The 16,901-nt window shown below is 50.1% G+C and overlaps 2 protein-coding genes across 4 annotated transcripts in view; both read right to left on the bottom strand.

Annotated features, from left to right (window-relative positions):
• Positions 1-346: 346 nt before the first annotated feature.
• Positions 347-16,901, bottom strand: part of TMPRSS5 (transmembrane serine protease 5) — a 32,680-nt gene continuing 16,125 nt past the window's right edge. For 2 of the 3 annotated variants that reach the window (XM_030538473.1, XM_030538472.1), the window contains 8 exons: positions 7,218-7,331; positions 6,293-6,336; positions 4,571-4,733; positions 4,257-4,435; positions 3,630-3,728; positions 3,114-3,256; positions 1,924-2,076; positions 347-789 (listed from right to left, as the gene is read on the bottom strand). In XM_030538473.1, coding sequence (XP_030394333.1) covers positions 781-789; positions 1,924-2,076; positions 3,114-3,256; positions 3,630-3,728; positions 4,257-4,435; positions 4,571-4,733; positions 6,293-6,336; positions 7,218-7,331 — 904 coding nt within the window. In that variant the 3' untranslated portion in view covers positions 347-780. The remainder of the gene's footprint in view (positions 790-1,923; positions 2,077-3,113; positions 3,257-3,629; positions 3,729-4,256; positions 4,436-4,570; positions 4,734-6,292; positions 6,337-7,217; positions 7,332-16,901) is intronic. The other variant, XM_030538474.1, reaches the window with a different exon arrangement.
• LOC115637315 (protein NYNRIN-like) lies at positions 7,806-16,068 on the bottom strand. Its single transcript, XM_030538471.1, has 2 exons — positions 15,798-16,068; positions 7,806-11,732 (listed from the first exon to the last, which is right to left on the bottom strand). Exon 2 carries the CDS (start codon positions 11,548-11,550, stop codon positions 9,979-9,981), a length of 1,572 nt encoding a protein of 523 aa, XP_030394331.1. The 5' UTR covers positions 11,551-11,732; positions 15,798-16,068; the 3' UTR covers positions 7,806-9,978.

Here is a 16,901-nt window from a genome sequence, read left to right as displayed (position 1 = left end):
AGGTGACAAAATACAGGGTCGATTGCTTAAAAGAATATTGAATAAACAGCCTTATTTAAAAAGAATACAAATCAAAGCACTCCAGCACTTATATTCATGCAAATACCAAAGAAAAGAAACCATATAACTTACTATCTGATCTCTTTGTCCTTACACTTAGAAACAGAAGATTAGAAAGCAGAAACTACTTCTCCAAAGCTCAGAGAAAGCAGGCAGACAGACAAAAGACTCAGACACAAACTTCCCTCCACCCAGAGTTGAAAAAAATCCGGTTTCCTGATTGGTCCTCTGGTCAGGTGCTTCAGATGAAAGAGACATTAACCCTTAGCTATCTGTTTATGACAAGAGGACGTGCAGCAAGATTCCATTTGACATCCATCCAAAGTCCCTCTTAACACAAGCCGAGGGGATATTTGAACGCCCCTTACGCACAGCCCAAGAATAGGGCCAAACCATTGCACTACAGCAGAACTAGGTTAGGCTTTGCCCAAACACTAGTTATTTAATATGGATCAGCTGCAACAGGCAAAAGCAGAGAGGCTGCCCCTCACGCTACACCAGAGAACACACCTGGGCTGCTGGAGATGCCTCCTTACAGGCCTTGGCAACAGGCAGGTTGCATGGCTCCCTCCATCTTTCCAGTTCATGCTGATCCACTGTAACTACATATTAACTGGGACAGAGCTTCAGAGTGGGGATACGTTTGTCCTGGACTCTTCTTTGCTTGGCATGTCACCCTGGGGATGGCTCTGCTCCTTAAACCTGCCCCTTGCTTTGCTTCTAGTGGCTCTGTTTAAAGAACAGACAAAACACTGTATCAGTTCCATGCTCTGGGATGGGAGAGTCTCTCAAATCACAAGGGTGAATGCTGTTGCTAATTTGGAAGCAAGAATAAAATCCTGTTACGTTTGGGGGGGAGTGGGGGTTAGGGTAAAGAATGTAAATGGAGGTCGATGGTCATCTCTGAAGCTCTGTGTAACCTGAGATCAATAGAAATATTTTCATTCAAATCAGAGAAATGAGCTGTTTTCATGGCAATTTACTTTTAAAAAATAAAAACCTCCCCCTGCCTTGTTTTGCAGTCAAACACTTCAGGGTGTTGCTGCAGTCCTGATGTTGACTAGAAACAGACCATGGGAAAAAGAAACTGACTTGACCTCCCTCTGCTCCCATACAGTAAAGACAATTCCAGTAATGAGCTGGTGAGTGAGAGAATAACTTTCACAGGGCCCTGCTGTCAGTTACAACTGATGTAAGGAAACTTAGAGGGGGTTTTAGACTTTTTTTTTAAGCTCAGAGTCTCCTCTTAAATCTAATGTCCCCTGTAGCTTCTGTTCCATGTTCCTCTCCTTCCTGTGCTTTTGTTTTTCTGGGGGAGGGAGGCAGGCTGAGATCTGAAGACCCCAGGCTGGTTGGAGGCGCACCGGTATGCTCAGGCTATGGTGTATGGATGCACTGCAGGTGTTTGTCCCTGCAAGATCCCGGCTGTCTCACCTACCTTTCCCACAGGTAGCAGGGCCATCTAGGCCTTTGGGAGTATTTTTCCATCCCTCTGTATTTAGGTGCATGTTATGCTGCTGATTGCCCTGCCTCTGTGCCTCTCAGCTCTCTGCTGTCCAAAGCAGAGGGAACCGGCTTGTGTTTCTGCTTTCCTGCCTCTGGAAGGGTCTTGCTGCAGAGGACAGAGCTGGTGACTTTCTCCCAGGAGCTGCACTAGATCTAGAATGGCAGGGGTATTTTAAACCAACCTCCGTTCCCATCCCCTATAAAGATTGTCCCAGGGATCAGGAAGGAATGTACCCATTGGGCAGCGATGACCAAAGGGGCAGGTTGGTGGTAGCCAGGATGACAGAGCTGATAAGCCAACACCCTGCTCTCCTCTAGCCTCTCCTTGGAGGTCATTTGTCCATTTGCTCCCATTACCTCGATGATCTGATAAATCCAGTCCAGGAATTCGGCCACCTTGGTGTAAACCCCAGGGTAGTTGGGTTCAGCACACCCTGTACCCCAGCTCACGATACCCACTAAGCGCCAGGTGAGTTCATCTTGGCAAACCAGCGACCCCCCACTGTCTCCCTGCAAGACAGAGCGAGTGTCACGGTGGGGCAGGGCTTCCGTGAAATTAGCAGGTGGGGTTATGCACCATAGGGCTGCTCCTGCCCTGTGGGTCCTGTCAGTGTTGCGAGAGGCTGAAATGCAGGAAGGGGCAGAGCTGAGCTGCCTGCTGCCGGTACGTCCCCTTGGCATGCAGATTACTAAACCCCAGCTCTGTTACATCGCTTTAGTGCTCATGATTTTCCTCACCCTCAGTCAGAGGACCTCAAAGCACTTTACTGGCCATTTTCAATCCATGCACCCCAGCGACACAGCGCCAGATCTTCAAAGGCATTTGAATAAATGGGAGTTAAGCAGCAAAATATCTTTGTGAATCTGGGCCAAATGCTGTAAAAAAAACTTGTGGCACCTTAGAGACTAACAAATTTATTTGAGCATAAGCCTTTGTGGGCTACAGCCCACTTCATCGGATGCATAGAATGGAACGTATAGTGAGGAGACATATACACATGCAGAGAACATGAAAAGGTGGGAGTTGCCCCACTTTTTTTCTCCTGCTGATAATAGCTCATCTTAATTAATTAGCCTCTTAGAGTTGATAGGGCAACTCCCACCATTTCATGTTCTCTGTATGTATATATATCTCCTCACTATATGCTCCATTCTATGCATCCGATGAAGTGCCCCCACCCTGACACCCACAGCCTCTCACTAGTTCTGCACAGGGCACCAGCACACCCGCAACGTGCCCCTGCTCTGCCCCTAAGACCCTCCCACCTCAGCCTTCACACGCCCCCACCCTGCCATGCCCTCCTTGTGCTGCATGGGGCCTGAGCATGCTCCTGCCATGACCTCTCCAGTAAAGGGCTAGAGGGGGACCCCTCTTCATTTAGATGGGGAGCCATGTTTCCTACCCTCTTCCCCATTTTCATGTACGTGATAGACACCGTGTGGGATCCAGCCCACGGTAAGCAGCATCACACTGCTCCTCAGTGCGGGGAAGGGCTCCATCCCTCTCGGCCTATTAACAACAGGGGTTGTTTTCTCCCTGCTCTCACCTGGCAGGCATCTACTTTCCCATCCAGGTAGCCGGCACACAGCATCCTGGGGGTGAGCTCACCAGAGTACACGCAGGAGCTGTTGCATTTCTTGGTGCTGATTAAGGGAACAACAGCTTCCTTCAGCATCTCAGCAACAGGAACTGGATGGGAGGAAAACAAACAAGAGACAGTTTAACCTGCAGCCCTGGTGGCTGGGGTTTGTACTCAAGGCACAGCGGGACATGGAGCATTACAGAGACCCTCTATCTCCAGGGCTCTGGGTATTGGGACTGAGGAAGTGGTCATTGGAATAGCAGTGGGGATTGGGGGTATCAGCAGAGCTGTGGGTGTGCAAGGAGCCCCAGGCTGCAATAGCCGCGGGTTAGGACTGAGGACAGCAGTAGGTTTGCAGATCAGAATTCAGCACTCTCCTCTAGACTCAAACTTATCCCCTCAGTGAGATGCAGCCTTTGCTTGTCTTTGTTTTAAAAGGGAGCTACGAGAGAGCTCCCCGTGCCTCCTGGAGCTGCTTACCATGTTCAGGTGTGGTGTAGCCCCAGCCGGAGATCCAGCAGTGGGTGCCGTGGGGGAAATCCTGATGGTACTGTGGTAAACACACTGCACGGACGGCATCTGGGGAGAGAGCCACGTGTTAGAGCACCGCCAGCCTGGGGCGCCCCTCCCAGCGCATGGCACAAACAAATCCAGAGCGGCTCCCAGGAGCAGCCGGCCTGGAGCGAGCAGGGGTGTTCTAGACCTGAGAAGTGCAAGCGAAACACCCTTGCACGTCTGCTCCCTCTGGCTCCAGGGGCCGGATTCTCCAAAGAGCTGTGACCTTTACAGCCAGATCTCAGCTCTTCACAAAATCTGCCCACTTACTTCACTGCATCCACGGGAGACGAGGTCTTGTGAGCGTTCTGTCCCATGTGCCATCAGCAGAGGCCCTGGGGCTTGCCTGGGGAGTGTTTTCTCTCTGCTGCCCCCTCCCTCCACAGCTGGACCAGCCCCCCGACTGGCACTGCCCCTGGGATCGACACAGGCCACCGGCGTGGGAATGGGACGGTTGGTGGGTGGCTCTCTTGCCAATGGAAGCTATGGGGCTGCTCTGCGGGGATCCCCCGCCCCCTCCAAGGGGGAGACGGTTGAAGAGAAGGGTCTCACTGGAGAAGTTCAAGGGCGTTGTGAGTTTCATCAGTGCGATGTCATGGTCGTGAGTCCTGTCATCATAGCGGGGGTGGTAGATGATTTTCTCCACCGCCGCCCCGGCCTGCTGTGGGACTGACACGTGTGCGATAATCCCGGCAAAGACCAGCCAGCTGGAGACTTGAGGCCGCCTGTAACTGAGCAGAGACATGGCCCACCTGTTCCTCTAGGGCTGCAATATTGCTGGGGCGGCCAATTCCCCAGTCCCTCCCCTGCTGGGCGAACAGCCGGGCTCGGCACTAGGCCTCCGGCTCTGCCGTTCCCAGACTCACTTGTGCACGCAGTGAGCGGCCGTGACGATCCAGTTGTGCGCCACCACGGAGCCTCCGCAGACGTGTCTGGAGTTGAGGTACAGGCTGACCTGCCACGGCCAACGTCCCAACGGGGCGTCGCTTCCGCCCACGATCCGGGCTGCCCTGGAGCGCAGGCCACACTCTGCAAAGGGGGAGAAAAGTGAACCTGGTGCCCCTAAACACCACCTGAGAGTGGGGGAGAGATGGGCAGCAAAGGGTGTCCGAGAAACCTGTCCCTCTCCAGGAGCTGAGCGGAGCTTTGCCTTGAGGCTGAAGGGAGAGAGGGAAGGTCTTTGAGTACCAAGCCTGGGGGAGACAAGCAGGAGAACAAATTGGCAGGAAATAGGAGGAAAGAAAGGGAAAGCAGGCAGCAGAGAGGGAAGCAGCTGACGGGAGTCATTCCCCAGGCGTGCTCCTGCCTCAGGGCTGTGAGCCTCTGCTCTGCCCAAGTCCCTGGCTCACCCCGCACAGAACATCAGGGATTCAGGGTGGCCCCAGCTTTCTCCCTTTCTTTTGCCACCTGTGCTGTTCCCCATGTGAAATAACAGAGAGAAACCCACTCTAACCCCCTCTGTGTGCTCCGAGCTAGTTCCAGGACCTCTGCCTGCCCATCCAAAGGCCTAAACAAAGTCTCCTCCCCCAGCCAGCACCACTAAACCAGAGTGGAGAGGGAGCAAGAGAGAACAGCGAGGAATGCAGGAGTCCCACCTGGGCCTTCTCTGGGCTTGCCGCTTGCCCGGCAATAGCCCTGGGCCTCAAGGGGAGAGTTCCGGGCCACAGCTGCCTTCCCTGACAAACAGGGGCTGCTGAGAGCATTAGGGTTTTAGATACTGCAGGGGGACAGGGGCACTGATTGCACATGCTGTTAATTACACAGTAGCTGTGCCATATGGACAGGAGGGATTTGGGAGCTGACGGTCATGTCACTGCTGCCGCTGCAAACAGACCCCAGCTATGAAATCACACAGACAAAGGGGCTGCTCAAGTGGCTTCAAAACCACCTTTTTTTCTTGCCACTCAGCCGGCTGGGAAGCTAAATCTTCCTCCCACCCAGACCAGCTGGGTTGTGCTGGCTTGTTATTGCAGGGTCGCTCAAGAGGGCTGGAGCTGCCTGACTGAGTAATGCTGCTGCTTGCAGACCACCCAACACTGGGGCTGCTGGACAGGGCCGGCTTTAGGCCAATTCCACCAATTCCCCCGAATTGGGCCTCGCGCCAAAGAGGGCCCCGTGCCCAGTGGCAGAGCTGCTGATGGGTGGGGCAAGTGGCTGAGAATCCCTTCCCTGGCTAGAGGCTCCTTTTTAATTTTTACTCATCTGGCAGTGCTCTGGGTCTTCGGTGGCAGGTCCTTCAATGCCACCGAAGACCCAGAGTGAGTGAAGGACCCACCGCCGAAGACTCGGACCGCTGCCTGGTGAGTACAAGCCCCACACGTTTTTTTACGGGTTTTTTTTTTTTTAGTCTTCCCCACTGGGGCCCTGTCAAAACTATTTGAATCGGGCCCCGTGCTTCCTAAAGCCAGCCCTGCTGCTGGATGGGTGAAGAATGACACAGGCTTTGCAAACGAACATCAGGGTCATGCTGAGTGCAGGGTGCCCGGTGTCTAGCTGACCTGGGGCTTTTGCTAATTAACAGAGGGTCTATAAGAGCACAAGGAATGCAAGAGACCCAGTGCAATATGAGGACAGGGTAAAGCACTTACCGGAGCACTTCAAAGCCACAATTCGCCCTGAAGCACAGCTGCTCCTGCACAAGAATAAAATCAGGGTTTGGAATTAAGCTTTCCCAGAACTCTGCAGCCAGGAAACACAGAGATGGCCCATCATGGGGTTCTATGGCAACTCCCCAAGGAATGGCGACCGGTCAGATGCACCCAGGATGCCCAGAAAGTGGATTCTGATAGGAATAATCATCGCGCCCACCGAAGGCTTTTCTCCTTCCCAGCACTTTGCAAACATGAGCTGATGCAGGGCAGAAAGCTCGTGTGTAACGACCCAGATTGTGTTGCTGCGGCATCAAAGCAGAGTTGTTCTAAGAGGGCTAGCGGGCCTGCCTGAAGGTTGGGAAGGCAGGTACCCTGTTGGCACAGAGGGTATCTGTGCTCTGTGATCGGAGGTGTGATTGCAGCATGCGTAGACATACCTCAGTGCCTAGCTCAGGTACCATTAGCCATGAAGCAGACTGTCTGGGACCCAGGATCTTTATTCTGGTGGCTAGGCTGTGCTGAAGTCTGCGCCGCCAAAGCTTTGCTGCTATAGGTACTCGCACTAGCTAGATCGAAGCTAGCTCGGATATGCCCACACATGCTGAGTGCAGTGCAGACATCCCCACTATGTAAGCATTAAGCTGGCTTAGGTCCTATTTTAGTGGCATGACCCTCCCAGCAGTTGTGGCTCCTGCCCGTGCAGTCGTTGTGCTATTTGTGTTCCTATTTGGTGTCACTTAGTTGCCAGTTCACATTTTCTCTCTCCCTTCATATTTGCTGATCAGAGTCAATGCCAGCCCTGCAGACCCTGGCAGTCACCTCCAGAAACATGGAGACTTTTTCTCAGACAATATAGCAGTGAAGGGACCTTCTTTTCAGTCCCCGTAATACTGGTACTGCTCTCCCCAGCTCCTTCACCCACCTGACCTGCCACATGTCTTCAATGCTGCTCTTCTGGTTGGGCACAATCTGAACAAACTCTTGTGTATCATTCACCTTGACATCTGTCAGGTTCACTGCTTTGTGATGGGCGAGTCTGCAGAAGCAACAGCAAATGTCATCACCTAAGCACAGAGAGAGATCCGAGAGCTCACCCACATGACAGCGTTCTTATGGGCACTTCCTTCCTCTCTTCTGCATAGAACCAATGTACTCTAGTTTATACATGCTAATTCTGGCCACATTCTCACATAGAGATAGGGTTCAGTATAATATCCATCACCCACTGAGAGGACTAAACCTTTACCCTGCCATGTTTCATGGAATCACAGTGCTTAACCAGGAGGGCTACCAACTACAGACGCACAAAAACAGGCTTCCACGCACGCAACTTGAGTTCCAGTTTTGTCTCTCTCATTTACCAGGGGCAATGCCCTGTCTGGAACTGTACAGCACACAGGGACATTGTTGGCCAAATAGGGCCCGTTTCCCCCTGGAGCTTACCTAATTACACCAAGGAGGCACGGAGAGCAAGAAGACGGGTACCACACCTTTATTTTCGTTCAGCTGAGCGGGTGTTTCTTCCCGACTAATGCCAGAGAAGAACACACCTTACATGGGGGACATGAGCCCCTTTTATAATCAGTAGTAAACAACTTTAATATACGTCATGATACTGACCTATAGATAACAGGTCATACAAAATACATGGATAATTATGGGGAGGGGGATATAGGATACATCTGTTGCGGATACATTCATCATTTTGAAGGGAGTGTAGGGTACATACCTTGACCTTTGATATTAAGTATCTTTGAGAATACATGAGAAAATACATGAGAAAACAGCTGCATATACTTTTGTGCCAAGCGGACTAATTAGTGAATAGCTGACACGGTTAAATGTGAGACTAGATACGTGTCCTGTCCTTGATTTCTAGGTTTTGTTTGTTATTTAAATCCCTAGGCCCATCTTTAAACTAAAGCCAGGAAAAGAGAAGATGATATGAGCTTGAGAGGCAGAGAAAATACAGGCCTGAGCCTGTGAAAGTTTGGGCCTTTTCCATCAAATTTCCCCCCTTAAAAACATTTTAAGAGCTTATGGGCCTTGCGCCTCAATATTTTCAGTTTTAAACATTATCATCATTTGCTGGTATGTAACTTGACCAACTAGCTTGCGAATCGTTGCAATTAAGCATGGAGCAAAACAAAGAATGGTTAATAGAACAGTGATAGAAAGTATAAGGAGGGGGAAACCCTTTCGCAACCATCCCCACTGTGGTAACCAGGAGGTGAACCAATCTGTGTCCCAACCGTTCCAGGTCTGTACTGGGACATGGGTTATTTTCCTCATTTCTTTGGTTAACTGTTTTACAGCCTGGCCATTATCATCTATTTGTAAGCAGCAGTTAGATTCATTTAATTTTGCACAGAGTCCCCCTTCTTCAGCCAACAAATAGTCAAGAGCTATATGATGCTGAAGGATTGCATGCCTCATTTGAGTTGATTGATCGGCCAGGAGATCTAATGCTGCGGCTGTTTGGTTAGTTACTATTTCTAAAATAGCTTGGAGCCTAATAATTCGATTGAGATTATAAATAGGTTCTCTGGCCCCGGTTACCAGTTCACTGGGATTCCAGGTGGCCGGTCCATAATGTTTAATAATTCGTTCAGGGGGCCACTCTTGAGCTCCCCAATTTTGGGAACTTCCGGCTGTTAAAGTGGAGTCTAGAGATCGTTTTTCTCTGACCAAATCATCATACACTTTAATTCCCAATTTATTTCCTTGAGCTTGAGGTAAAAGAAAGAATAAAGGTCTAATATATCCTATGTAACATATTCCTGACCAGTTTGGAGGCAATCTGCGATAGGCATAAGAACCACAGATCCAATAGTGACCCTTTAACGCCCATATTCCATTAGCGAAAGGGCCATCCCAGGTCTCGGGAGAGTCGGCGGGGCCCGGCTCTTCATAATAGAGAGCGTTACCTGATTCTATAGGTCCTCCTAGAAAGTGGTCTACATCAGGGTTACAATAGTCGCATTTCCATGCTCCTGCTCCTGGCTTCCAAACACAATTACAGCCAAATTTTGGGTTATTGGTACTAGCCCAGAACTGTCGAAAATGGGTAACTCGGGTCCCGTTAAGGTGTTGCCATGCCCATTGATACCATCGTACCACATGATTTTTATCGGTGGAATTGTCTCGCTGGCAGCTTAGAAAGAGGGCATCAAAATACCCATCTAATCCAACTGCTTTACAGCCATCACCTCTGTGATTCCAATAGGAACACTTCACCCAGCTATTATTAGTTAGCTTTACATGGGTAAGGTTCCACCGTCCTTGGTACTTTAAACAATCATATGGGCGACAATGGGGATCCCAGCAATCAAAGCCCAAAGATAGGGTCCATTCACATTTGCTTTCCCCCATATATTTCCCTTCACGTCTTGTTCGATTAAGGCAAAAGACACCTATTCCAGCAGAATAGAGTCGCCAGGGACCCTGGTTTTCAGTCCACCTTCCCGTTCCCTTATGTACTATGCTCAAGCTACTTAACCACCATTTGGGCTGTACTGGCTGAGCCACCCAAGGCCATTCATTTAATTCTCCCGGACCGCCACACACCCAGCAATTAGTAAGGTTAAAAGAATCTGCTATTAATTCCCCTAATTGCAGAAATCTATTTTCCCAATTATATGCATAAGCAAGCATACAGACCAGAAACACAACGGATGGTCTCATTATTTTTGTCTTTTAAACAGTCCTTTCAGTCCTTCCAATCCTTGATATTCCCAGGTAGAGTCTTCGCCTGTGTCTCTCCGGGCTTCCGGAGCCGGAGAGAACAGAGGGCTGATGTCCTCTTCAGCTTGGCTATCTTCTGAATCAAGGTTCAGGAACCGCTTTACTCGGGAATGATGCGTCCACTTGTCGCTCCCAAGAACCTTAACAGCTGCCTGACTGATGAGCGATACAGTGTGCGGACCGTCCCACCGTGGCGTGAGTGGATCCCGCTTCCACTTTTTAACGAGGACCTGATCGCCGATCTGGAAGGAATGCACCGGTTGTTCCAAAGGAAGAGTCTGGAAAGGTGCTGCGTATCGGTGTAACTGTAACAAAACAGATTGCAGCGCAGAAACCTGTTTCCATAAAGAGTCCTTCCCTACTTCCCAGTTTGTATCCTCTCGGTATCCCGGGATAAGTACTCGGGGAGGAAACCCAAAGACTAATTCGAAGGGTGAAAGTTTTAAACCCTTGCGCGGGGCCCTCCGAATGCGAGTAAGGGCCAGTGGTAAAGCATCAGGCCACTTCAACCCAGACTCTGCACATAGCTTTGTGAGAGTGTCTTTAAGAGTTCTATTCATCCTCTCTACTTGGCCCGAACTTTGTGGTCTCCAGGGCGTGTGCAATTTCCATTGGATTCCAAGGGCTCGTGACACTTGCTGTACTACTTGGGAAATAAAATGACTTCCCTGGTCCGATTCAATCACCTCCGGGAGGTGGAAGCGGGGAAGAATTTCATGTAACAGAGCTTTGGTAACGGCTCGTGCCTGACAATGCCGTGTGGGATAACACTCCACCCATCCAGTAAATTGATCAACAAAGACAAGCAGGTACTTATAACCCCTACAAAGGGGGACCTCAGCGAAATCCACTTGCCATCTCTGAAAAGGATAAGCAGCCCAAGGCCGACCTCCCATTGGGGCAGGTGGACCGCACCCTTTTTGGTTTGTTCGCTGACAAATAGAGCAATTATTTACAATTCTTTGGGCTTCCATGTGTGCACCTATTCCCCGTACGGATCGGGTGATTAGGTCAACCATGGCTCCTGAGCCCAAATGTCCCTCCTTATGTAGTGATTGGAGAATCTCCTGAAGCACTGGTCTAGGTACAAAAATTTCCCCTCCCGGCAACTTCCACCACCCAGTGGGAGTTAACTGGGCTCCTGCAGCTTGGGCGTAAGACACTTCCTCTACTGTATAATGGGGAGCAGGGGTTTTGGCTTCTGTATCTTGGACCCAAAGAAGCCATATAGCTCCTTCTTGTGCTGCTGCTTTGGCAGCCTGATCAGCTAATCGATTATATTTCCGTTGTTCAGTCTCAGGGGCCCTCCCATGTGCACGCACGTGTATTACTGCAACCCGGAGGGGAAGCATCAAGGCTTCAAGTAGTGTCTTAATAAGAGCCCCATGGGCTATCTTCTGACCTGAGGCCGTAATGAAACCCCTTTCCTTCCATAAGGTTCCATGAGCATGTACCACCATGTATGCATAACGACTGTCAGTATATATGTTAATAACCTTTCCAGTTCCCATCCGGAGAGCCTCAATAAGAGCCACCAGTTCCGCCGCCTGGGCAGATAGGTTGGGGCTTAGCTTAAATTTATACACTTCTCCTTCTTTAACTATGACAGCTGCTCCTGTAAACCGCTTCCCTTCTTCTACATAACTGGATCCATCTACATAGACCTCAATATCGGGGTTGGGCCAGGGTAAATCTGAAAGGTCAGAGCGGGGTTTAGTTTCTTGCTGTAAAACTTCGACACAGTCGTGGGTGGGGCTAGCTCCATAAGGGACTTGGAAATTTGGCAGTAAGGTAGCTGGATTGAGAGAACTAACGGTTTTAAAGGTTAGATTCGGGGCCAACAAAAGTCCCACCTCATATCTAGTATGCCGGCTGGGGTTTAAATGTTTTTCTCCGGCTCCTGTTCCTAATACCTGGGGTATTCCATGGGGTACTACAACCTCAGTATCCCCACCCAGGGTCAGTTTCTCAGCTTCTTGTACAAGGAGAGCAGTTGCAGCTACGGCTCGTAAACAGGCTGGCCAGCCCTTGGCGACCGGGTCTAAAACCTTAGAGTAATAACCCACAGGTCGCCAAGCTGGTCCCGATCTCTGGCACAGCACCCCGGAGGCTACCCCTCTCCTTTCATGAACATACAGAGTGAAAGGTTTCCGGGGATCCGGGAGAGCCAAAGCGGGGGGCTGAACTAGGGCTTCTTTAAGCTCTTGAAATGCTTTTTCTTTTTCCTTGGTCCATTCCCAGTTTAGCAGACCCTCCTTAGTGAGGGACTCGTATAGTGGTTTAGCTTTCCCTCCGTAGTCAGGGATCCAAAGCCGGCAAAAACCGGTCAACCCCAAGAAAGCCCTTAGTTCTCTGGGATTCCGAGGTTGAGGGCTTTCGAGTATAGCCTGAATCCTATCTTTGCCTAAGCTACGATGTCCCTGACGGAGATGATATCCGAGAAAAGTAACTTGCTGTTTAACCAGTTGAGCTTTTTCCTTAGAAACCTTATACCCCTGGGCCCCAAGAAAGTTAAGGAGTTCTATCGTATGTTCCTTACAAGCTGTTTCTGTTTCAGTACTTAGGAGTAAATCATCACAGTACTGAACTATGTTACATAAGGGATGTTCAGCTAGGAACGGGGCCAGGTCTCTTTTGAGCTGGCTACCGAAAATTTCGGGGGCACAAGTCAGTCCCTGGGGAACAACAGTCCAGAGATACTGAGCCTTATAATGGGTATCTGGATCTTCCCACTCAAAGGCAAACAGTTTCTGAGACTCTGCATCAAGGGGTATGGAAAAGAAAGCGTCTTTTAAATCTATCACAGAAAACCACCCGTGATTTTTGGGGACCTGGCTTAAGATAGTATGGGGATTTGGGACAACGGGATAGGGGGCTTCTATTAACTTATTAACTTGCCTTAAGTCTTGGACCAATCGATATTGTCCATTAGGTTTAGGCACTCCCATTATTGGAGTATTATATGGAGAGGTGCCTTCCCTTAGCCACCCGCACTGCAAAAACTTCTGTATTAAAGGTTTAAGTCCAATCTGAGTGGTTAACTTAAGGGGGTATTGTCGAATTCGGACTGGGCGGCTTCCCTCCTTAAGGGAGATATGTACTGGCAAAGCATTGCGAGCCCGAGCAAAACCTCCCTCCTCAGCCCAGACCGCAGAATTAACCCCTGGCAGTTGGTTCCTCTCACTCTCCGGCTTTGCCGGGGGAGGATTTTTAACGTTTAAAAGGGCCATTTGATAATTAGAAATTTGCTGTTTAGGAAGCCTAACCTCCAAAGTCCCATTATTGTTGAACGAGATTTCTGCTTGCAGTTTAGTAAGCAGGTCTCGTCCTAGCAGCGCAATGGGACAGGAGGGGCTGCAAACAAATTGGTGGGATATATGGCAGTCTCCTACTTTTACTAGGAGAGGAAGGGATTTTTCCAATTTTATATTTTGCCCCTCTATCCCTTGGACTACCGCACATCCTTTTGCCCTTCCCCGGGGAGCCTCTGCAAGGGGAAGTAAGCTGAGGGCGGCTCCTGTGTCGATCAGGGCTTCAATTGGGCGGCCCCCTACCTCAATTATTACCGTGGGATCCAGGCCAGCGGGTTGCGCCGCTAGAAGGGGCCGCTGGGTCCCTCGGCCTCCCTATACAACCGATTCATCGTGTGCCTCGTTATAGAAAACGGGCACAGGTGGGATCCTATTTCTGCCTCCCTCCCTCCTGTCATGTCGCCGGGGGCACTCATTCTTCCAGTGCCCTTCTTCCTTACAGATGGCACACTGATTTCGTCCCAGACGGGTGCCTCTTCCCTTTTCCTGTGATCCTGTTCGTCCCTTTGCGCTGCTCCCCCCTTTCCCAGTTTCCCCCTTCAGGGCCATTGCCAGCAGGCGGGCCCCCTTCTTCCTTTCCTCGTCATCCCTGCGATCATAAACTTTTAACGCAATCTCCAAAAGCTCCTCTATGTTTTTACCCGATGCTCCTTCTATCTTTTGCAGCTTCTTTCGAATGTCCTCATAGGACTGCCCGATGAAAAGGGGAATGAGTACTCGCTTCCCATTAACATCCTCTGGGTCTAGGTCTGTGTATCTTTTACAAGTGTTACACAGACGCTCGTAGAAAGCGGCTGGGTTCTCATTCTTTTCCTGTCTAATATTATACAGCTTAGCCCAATTTGGGGTTTTCCTAATACAGCGTTTCATCCCTTGAACTATAGCTAGGGCATATTTGCGATGGAGATCGCGACCCGCGTCACTGGTATGTGGCCAATCGGGCACAGCCTCGGGGAGCTGGTTGGGTATGTCAGCTACGTCCACCCCCCCTGCCACCAGTGCCTCCTTAGCTTTGGAGAAGACCAAGCGCCTTTCCTCTGCTGTTAGTAGGGTGTTAAGGGCAATTCTCATGTCACCCCAAGTAGGGTTATGGGCCGAAACCAGAGTTTCGAAAACTGCTGTTAACGGGGCGGGGTCCTCTGAAAATGAGGGATTTTGGTGCTTCCAATTATACAAGTCACTTGTAGTAAAAGGAACGTATATCATAGTGAGGCCACCCTCAGGACCCACAGTTTCCCTTAGGGGCATTTCGTGCGCCGGGCCTGTCCTGGCTACAGACTTATTTACCTCGGGACTTTTGGCAAGCGCGAATTTCGTATCTCCTGGAGTGCCTTTTACTTGCCATGCCCCCAACTGTTTCGTATACTGCCTCTGCTTCTGCAGCCTCGTATTGTGGGCTATCGGGGTGCTCTTAGAGTATGTAGCTGGGGTATCGGTTTCCTGACTACTATGGTCCTCCCCACTACTATCTTCCGTGTCGGGGGTTGTTGATTCGCGGAAAGGGGAACCGTTCTCTGGGGGAGGGGGACTACTTTCCGGGGTGGCCACTACTGAGGGAGAGGGTTGTGCCGGAGAGGCTGGGAGGCCAGGGGCTGGGAGGCCAGGATACACTGGAGGAGGGGGCATAGGGTCAGGAGCGGTAGGAATTACAGCTGGTGGGCAGGGCTTTTTCACAGGGGGGCGATCCTGACGCTGGCCCGGAGTCCGAGCCATTAAGGCCCGAATGGCTTGGGCTCTACACTCTCGCAACCAAGGGGGAGGATTAGCTGTAAGATCCTGCCAGATATCTATATAGGGGTACTGGTCCCAGTGTCCATCCCTAGTTACAACGTTATGCACAGCTTGCACGGTTTTTAATTTTAGTGTTCCCCCAGCGGGCCACTCCACCCCGAATGTTGGCCATTCTATGGTGCAGAATTTTATCAAATCATCCTTACATAAGGGTGTTCCATAATCAGCCTGACGCCTAAACGCCTTCCAATTATTCAGCATACATTCTAAAGGTGTCCCAGCATAGCTGCTTTGGCCGGACCCCATTTTGCTTATATGTAGTGAAACCTGGTCACGGGTTCGACCGACCCCCCTTGCGATTGAGATATCCTGGTCACGGGGTTTCCCCTTGCAGGAGTCTCAGGGCGGCTAGAGTCGGTTTAAGTCCTAGACCTGGTTATTACAATTGTGGTTTCCAGATTATCATTAGCAGGAAGAAAAGCAACACTCCCCCCAGAAACAGAAACAAGCCCTGGGGCTGTTCTATGTCCCAGTAGTTATCTAGTACAGCCCACGGGCTTGTAAAGTTAGTGGAATTATTCATCAACAATTGTCTGGCTTAGTTAGCATAACCTTTAAACACCCACAAGATCCCTCCACACTAGGATCACTTATAAGGTCCAACTACACTGCGGGGGCGTTATATCCTTTAAACCCAAGAGGTAAAACGCACTTACCACCCGGAGTGGCCGCGTCCGGCTGTTGGACCTTCCCCTCCTTCTGGCACCGTCTTGCCTCCGTGTCGTTAGGAATTCTCTTTAGAGAGGACGCGGCCGCCCCGACCGATCACAACGCCCCGAGGCCCGAGCGAACCAATAGCTCGAGGTGGCCACTCCTCGGAATCGCCCTCGGTCGTCGGTCAGCGCCCTCTACAGGGAGAGAAGTCCCGGCGGAGTCGCCAGTTTGTTGGCCAAATAGGGCCCGTTTCCCCCTGGAGCTTACCTAATTACACCAAGGAGGCACGGAGAGCAAGAAGACGGGTACCACACCTTTATTTTCGTTCAGCTGAGCGGGTGTTTCTTCCCGACTAATGCCAGAGAAGAACACACCTTACATGGGGGACATGAGCCCCTTTTATAATCAGTAGTAAACAACTTTAATATACGTCATGATACTGACCTATAGATAACAGGTCATACAAAATACATGGATAATTATGGGGAGGGGGATATAGGATACATCTGTTGCGGATACATTCATCATTTTGAAGGGAGTGTAGGGTACATACCTTGACCTTTGATATTAAGTATCTTTGAGAATACATGAGAAAATACATGAGAAAACAGCTGCATATACTTTTGTGCCAAGCGGACTAATTAGTGAATAGCTGACACGGTTAAATGTGAGACTAGATACGTGTCCTGTCCTTGATTTCTAGGTTTTGTTTGTTATTTAAATCCCTAGGCCCATCTTTAAACTAAAGCCAGGAAAAGAGAAGATGATATGAGCTTGAGAGGCAGAGAAAATACAGGCCTGAGCCTGTGAAAGTTTGGGCCTTTTCCATCACATCTAATGGCTAAATAATAATACTGCAAATGAACATACCCCAGCCCTTACTTTACACTCTAACCCCAAAATCAGGAAATAGGTTTGCTTCCATCACTAAAGTATCTTTTTAGATGCTACCATCCCTTTGCTAGCCTTGCAATGTCGACAGTGTGTGAGTACAACAGGAGAAAGTGACACCTTCCAAGTGAGAATCTCAAAACATGCTCCAAACATGAACGAGTTCATCTTCACCTGGGAAACAGGTGACTATTATGATCCTTGTTTGAAAGAGG

Source organism: Gopherus evgoodei, chromosome 19 (assembly GCF_007399415.2).
Source record: "Gopherus evgoodei ecotype Sinaloan lineage chromosome 19, rGopEvg1_v1.p, whole genome shotgun sequence".
Classification (NCBI taxonomy): Eukaryota; Metazoa; Chordata; order Testudines; family Testudinidae; genus Gopherus; species Gopherus evgoodei.
The sequence above is the reverse complement of the archived record's forward strand: the minus strand, read 5'-3'. Positions and strand labels throughout refer to the sequence as shown.

What these genes read in the sequence shown, in the direction of transcription:
- LOC115637315 (XM_030538471.1), bottom strand. Translation starts at nt 11,550, where the DNA reads ATGGGAACTGGAAAGGTTATTAACATATATACTGACAGTCGTTATGCA.